This window comes from Scylla paramamosain, chromosome 23 (genome assembly GCF_035594125.1).
Source record: "Scylla paramamosain isolate STU-SP2022 chromosome 23, ASM3559412v1, whole genome shotgun sequence".
Classification (NCBI taxonomy): domain Eukaryota; kingdom Metazoa; phylum Arthropoda; class Malacostraca; order Decapoda; family Portunidae; genus Scylla; species Scylla paramamosain.
The window spans coordinates 18,496,687-18,502,722 of NC_087173.1; the positions used below are offsets into that span (position 1 = coordinate 18,496,687).

The 6,036-nt window shown below is 47.6% G+C and overlaps 1 protein-coding gene across 1 annotated transcript in view; it reads left to right on the forward strand.

Annotated features, from left to right (window-relative positions):
- Positions 1-220: 220 nt before the first annotated feature.
- LOC135111950 (cell adhesion molecule DSCAML1-like) overlaps positions 221-6,036 on the forward strand; it is a 7,748-nt gene continuing 1,932 nt past the window's right edge. Inside the window, exons 1-6 of the mRNA XM_064025629.1 lie at positions 221-391; positions 945-1,087; positions 1,447-1,598; positions 1,740-2,181; positions 2,328-2,530; positions 2,630-2,744. Coding sequence (XP_063881699.1) covers positions 2,072-2,181; positions 2,328-2,530; positions 2,630-2,744 — 428 coding nt within the window. The 5' untranslated portion in view covers positions 221-391; positions 945-1,087; positions 1,447-1,598; positions 1,740-2,071. The remainder of the gene's footprint in view (positions 392-944; positions 1,088-1,446; positions 1,599-1,739; positions 2,182-2,327; positions 2,531-2,629; positions 2,745-6,036) is intronic.

The following is a 6,036-nucleotide window of genomic DNA, read 5'->3' on the forward strand; positions in this document are numbered from 1 at the left end:
TACAAGAAACTCATTATTGACAGGCCATCCATAGAATCAGGAGACGAAACGGACAAAAGGAAAAAAAAAAGAGGGAAAACGTAGCTAAAACAAAAAAAACACAAAAAAAACTACAACAAAAACAACAAAAAGCAAAAAAGATAGAGACAAAAAAAAAAATAATACTAACTTTTCACATCCCTATTTACTTACCTCAGTGGCCCGTTCCTCTTCTTTTTCCAGGCACCGAGGACCTTCCGGGGCGTGGAGCTGGTCACCCCGCGCGCCGTGCAGCTTACCAACGGCTCCCTGTACGTGGCGCGGGCCGAGCCGAGTCACGCTGGAACTTACGTGTGTAGGGCCGAGAATTCCGTCACACACCTCACTGCCACCATCAAAATATCAGTGAACTGTGAGTGCTGGGGAGGGTGAAGGGGTGGGAAGGGGTGAAAGGTTTGTGATGGGGTGATGAAAAGGGTTTTTTTTTTTTTTTTTTTTTATAGGTAAGTTGGACGCTGGCTAATGGCAAGATAGAGTAAATAAATAAAAAAAAAAAAAAAGCCCCACTAAGATCGATGATAAAGAGAAGTATCATTGCTTTATAGACCTCTGCAGTATTGTCACTATTAGTGTTTATTATTGTATGTTGTGTGCGTATGTGACTTGATTATTTTGAAAGGAAGGAGATTAAATGTGAAATACTGTAGACTGGAGTAATGAAAGGAATGTATCGGAGTGACCTGTGTATGTGTGTGTGTGTGTGTGTGTGTGTGTTGGTGTAAGTGACATAAGTGACCCCCTGGAAGCTGAAGAAGGATTGAGCGTAAATGAATGAGTGAGGAATGGAGAAGAATGAGTATAATAAATAAGGTGGACTCATCATCATCAGCCTCTATGCACGACAGACCCCTCAAAAATCTCCTAGCTTATCTCATCTTCACCTCCTTCCTCTCCTTCACCTTCAGCGGCACCTTACTTCAGCGGCGGGTCCTCCTCTGTGGACGTGAGGGCAGGGGAGACCTCGGTAATGGAGTGTCGCGTGCGTGGGGGACCCTCCACTCACCGTCACATGGTCCCTGCGCGGCTCCTCCCTTCATCACTCGCCAAGGTAACTGGTGGAGGTGTTGCGAGGACTTGTGACGCGGGTGTTGTGTTCTGCTGTGTTGGTTGTTAGGCTGTACTGGTTCAGGAGTGAGATTTGTGGGTCGTTTTGATTTTTTTTTTTGTCTCTTACCTTTTTCTCTTTTTTTTTTTTTTCTCTCTCTCTCTTCCTCTGTTTACTTCTTTTACTCCCCTTCCGCCATCTTCTGTTGCACTTCTTCTTTCTTGTATTCCACTTTTCTCCTCTTCCTCTTGTCATTCCTCCTCCTCCACTTCCTCATCTCCCTCCTTCTCTTTCTCGTCCTTCTCTTACTACTACTACTACTACTACTAATACTAATACTACTACTATTACTACTATTACAGGTACTCTGAGAGCGTGTCGGTGGAGCCAGGCGAGGAGACGCTGGCGAAGCTTCAGGTGAGCGGCGCCATCCAGAGTGACGCGGGCGTGTACACCTGCACGGCTCACAACGCTTACGGCAGGAACTCCCACACCATCAGGCTCAACGTGCACGGTGAGTGTGTGTGTGTGTGTGTGTGTGTGTGTGTGTGGTGTTCATTATGACTACTCTAACTACTATTGCTGTTGTTATTACTACTACTACTACTACTACTACTACTACTGTGATGTAAGGTGTACAATTCCTCCCCTGCAGAGCCTCCGTCAGCGCCACGGGGCCTGCGCGTGGTGGCTGAAGGTTCCCGTGCAGTGCGAGTGTCTTGGACGGCGCCAGAGCCGCCGCCAGCCTCCTATGTGCTACAGTTTCGGCGCGCCCTGGAGGGGTGGGGCGAGGCGCGGGCGGTGCCAGTGCCGGCCTCTGGCGTGGCGGCTGGCGTGGAGGTGTCGCCGCTGCTGCCCGCCACGGAGTACGTGGTGCGCGTGGTGGCCACCAACCATCTTGGCAGGTCGCCGCCCTCCGAGGAGCTGCGCCTCACCACCTCTGCCGAGAAGCCCGGCGCCGCCCCCAGGGATCTACGGGCCGAAGCCATGGCGCCGCGCGAGGTGCGGGTGTCATGGCGCCCGCCGCCCCCTGACCAGACCCACGGCACCATCTTGGGGTACTACCTCGGTTACGCCCCCGTCATCAGGAAGGTTGGGTGAGTAGTGTGTGTGTGTGTGTGTGCGTGTGTGTGTGTGTGTATGCACGCTCGTGTCCAGGTGTCAGGGCTGCCTGGGCGGGACACGCGGCCATGATAGTCGTGTGAACCGTTTACTCACGTGACGCCTCTGCCTCGCCCGCCAGAGCTGGGAGTCCCCCGCAGTACAACTTCACGACGGTGGAGAGTTCGGAGAGTGGGCGCGGCGGCGTGGAGAGCGAGGGCGTATGGACGGTAAGCCTGGACGATCTGGAGCCACACACGGACTACCAGGTGGTGGTGCAAGCGTTCAACACGGAGGGCGCCGGCCCGCTCAGCCCCCCGGCGGCGGTCACCACCAGGGAGGATGGTGAGTGGCGGCTACACGCCCCCCTGTGATGAGTCCAGCCACACTGGAGCAGGGGTTGGGGTGAGCTTATTTTACTCAGGATTGTGTCTCGTCCCGCAGCTCCTGGAGGATCGCCCCTGAACCTGCACTGCACGGGCCTGTCGTGGAACCAAGTGCAGGTCACGTGGGACCCGCCCGAATCCCGCCTGCACCACGGCACCCTGCGGGGCTACAGGTGAGGCGCGCTGAGTTACGGTGGAGGTGGCGAGGCGTCAGGGTGTCAGGGTGCGGGAGGGAAGGGGAGAGCTGTGGGGGGTGTTGATGAGGAGGGCGCTGGTGTGGGGGTGAGTGCAGGTGAATGAGGGTAACAGGTGTGCGTGGCGAGGCAGGCCGTTCATCACGCCTCTACGCGCTGCAAGACTGGCCGGAAGCTGCGTGATGGTCGCGTCGGCCTGTGTTACCGTGCGGCGCGGCGGCGGCGGCGGCGGCTGCAGGCCCTCGTCAGCCGGGATTAACAGGACACAAGATGAATTAATTCTCTTTAACCGTATTTGTACGGACGAGAGCGTAATTTGCCGGCCATTTCATTAAAACCTGCTGCAACTCCCCTAATTACGTGTACTCATTTCCATTTTGCCGCATTTTTTTTTTTTTTGCAGACAAACTCTAAACGATGAAAAATATAAATGTGCATGTGTATGTATGTGTGTGTGTGTGTGTGTGTGTGTGTGTGTGTGTGTGTGTGTGTGTGTGTGGCGTGCGTGCGTGCGTGCGTGCGTGGGTGCGTGCAGCGTCTGGCGAAGGCCGCCGCTCGTATTAGCAATTCCGTGAAGCGTCGGATTTGGCAACTAATAATGACGCGACGTCTGTGACACCTGGCTGGGCGGGGAGGAGGAAGAGGGAAGGGGGAAGGGGGGGAGGGAGGGAAGAGTGGGACAAGTTGGGTGAAATGGAGCGAGAGGGAATTCATGAGATTGAAATGTAAATGGACGTGAAGCAGGGATAGAAACTGACTTGGAGGGCCGCGCTGCTGTGTGCTTCGTCCGTCTCACTTTACCGATTTTCCTTGTATCAGAAAATGTCTCGTTCTTCCTTATTCTTTCCTTCATTGTTTACTTATTGTTCGCTTGCAGGATCCTAATTTTTTTTTTTTCTCATGTTCGTCTCATTTTATCTTTGTATTTTTTCATTTGTTGCTCTTCTTTCATCACATCTACTTTCCATCAGTTATCCTGTCTTCTTTGTATCTTATTTTACTCTTATCGTTTTCTTCGCTTACGTAATTTCACGTCAGACTGTCAAAACTAGAGAACATGAACCGTATGGAAGAAATAAACAAAACGTAAATTAGAAAAAAAAAAAATAAATAAAAAGGTTTACATTATAACTTCAGCAAAACTAAAGAAGAACAGGAACACTGGAGACAAGAAAAAAGTGAGAATATTGAATAACGGACGAAGGGAGGAAAGAATGAAATAAAAAAAAAAAAAAAAACACTGACATCTTCCACTTTCTCTACGCGTGAACGGAACATGATATTCAGAACACGAACCAGAGAAACAAGGAGAAAAAGGAAGAGAAGCAGAAAGATTCCAAAATACAATAGAAGAAGTAAGGTTATTAGAAAATGTGATTGAAAACAACAGTAACAATCAGAAAAATAATACGAGAAGAGGATAAGACGAAGGAGGAAGATGAGGACACACACACAAAAAACGAACAAACACAAAGAAGCAAGGAAACAAAATCGACCAGAGAGAGAGAGAGAGAGAGAGAGAGAGAGAGAGAGAGAGAGAGAGAGAGAGAAACGTTACCAGGTCGCACTACTAAAAAGGAACGTAAACAACCAAAAAAAAAAAAGTCCGGTTGGAAACGTTTGGTAATCGCTAAGTGAACTGGAACGAACAGCTGAGAGAGAGAAAAGAAAACGAACGCGTACACAAGAGAGAGAGAGAGAGAGAGAGAGAGAGAGAGAGAGAGAGAGAGAGAGAGAGAGAGAGAGAGAGAGAGTAGCATTATGGGATGAGTGTGAAGGATTTTGAAAACATTTTGTAAAGTTGAATGTGGATATGACGGTGTGTGTGTGTGTGTGTGTGTGTGTGTGTGTGTGTGTGTGTGTCGGTCACCTGGGACATTGTACAAAGCCACAAAATAGATGAGATTTAGTTAGGAAAGTCTCACCTGAATTCTCTCTCTCTCTTTCTATCTCTTTCTTTTTTTTTCCCCGTAATGATGGTGAGAGTAATTTAGTTTTGTTTTTTCCAGCTTGATGGGGAAAAAATCGTATTATCAGGACTTTTTTCCCCTCGAGATCCATTGCAGCATAACACGAATTTCCATTTTCTTTTCTTTTTTTTTGTTTATTTATTTTTTTTCGTGTGTATCCTTCCTTATCATTCACTATTGTTGCTGCTGTTATTATTACTATTCGTCGCTTAGTTACGTTTTATTAATACTTTTTTTTGTTATAATTAATCATAACCATTTTTGTCACTTACCTATGTATTATCATTTTTTCTTTTTTTTTTTATATGTATTTTCATTTATCATTCGTCTTGGTTAGTCATTCCACTACCATTGTTCATTCACTTCAATTCGTTCTCTCATTTCACTTCCTTCTGTCATTTTTTTTTTTTTTTCGATTTCTTCATTTTTTTCATTCCACTACTGCTCCATTTTCTTCTGTATATGCTTTCTTTGGCTTATTATTCTACGCCATACATTTTCATTCCACTTTATTTTGTCATTCCACTTCCTTTAGTTACTTTACTTTGTTGTTGTTGTTGTCATTCTACAAACGTGTGCCATTCCACGTCCCTTTTTTGTCGTTGCCTTAATCTTCATCATTCCGCTTTGTCATGCTCCTTCCTCCACTCATTCCCGTCATTCTGTTTCGCCCTGTCATTCCACGTCATTCTCTTATTCCACCTCATTTTGTCATCCCACTTCTCTTTTATCTCTTATCTTTATCCTGTCATTCTTCAGATTCCACTTATTATTTGTCAGTCCACCTCATTCTGTCGTTCCACCTTCATTATGCCATTTCGTCAGTTTCTATCATAATTTTGCCATTCCACTTCGCTTTGTCATTCTTCTTTACCCTGTTATTCCCATTTCCTCTTGTTATTCCATCTCATTTCGTCATTCTTTTAATCTCAGTTTCTCCCGTTGCTCCATTTCCTCTTGTCATTCCCTCCGTCATTTCACTCCTGCTGGGTCGTTTCGCCTTGCCTTTATCGGTCCTGCTCCGTCCTTGGTCCATCCGTGCCTTTCATGCCTCCACTTCGCCAATCCTCCGTAACTTTCAGCCGCCGATCCGGGGACACAGGAGCCACACGCCGGTCATTCCGACAGTCATAAAAGTTTCCTCATTAAATTTAGTCTAAGGCTCTCGAGGGAAGACGCTCTGTTGCGGTCACGTACCCCACCCCGACTGTCTTCTTTCTCTCGTCTCTTTGTCTTGTTTCGTCAGGAGAGTGGTGACGGTGGTGGTGGCGGTGGTGGTTGTAGTAGTGATGGACAAGAAA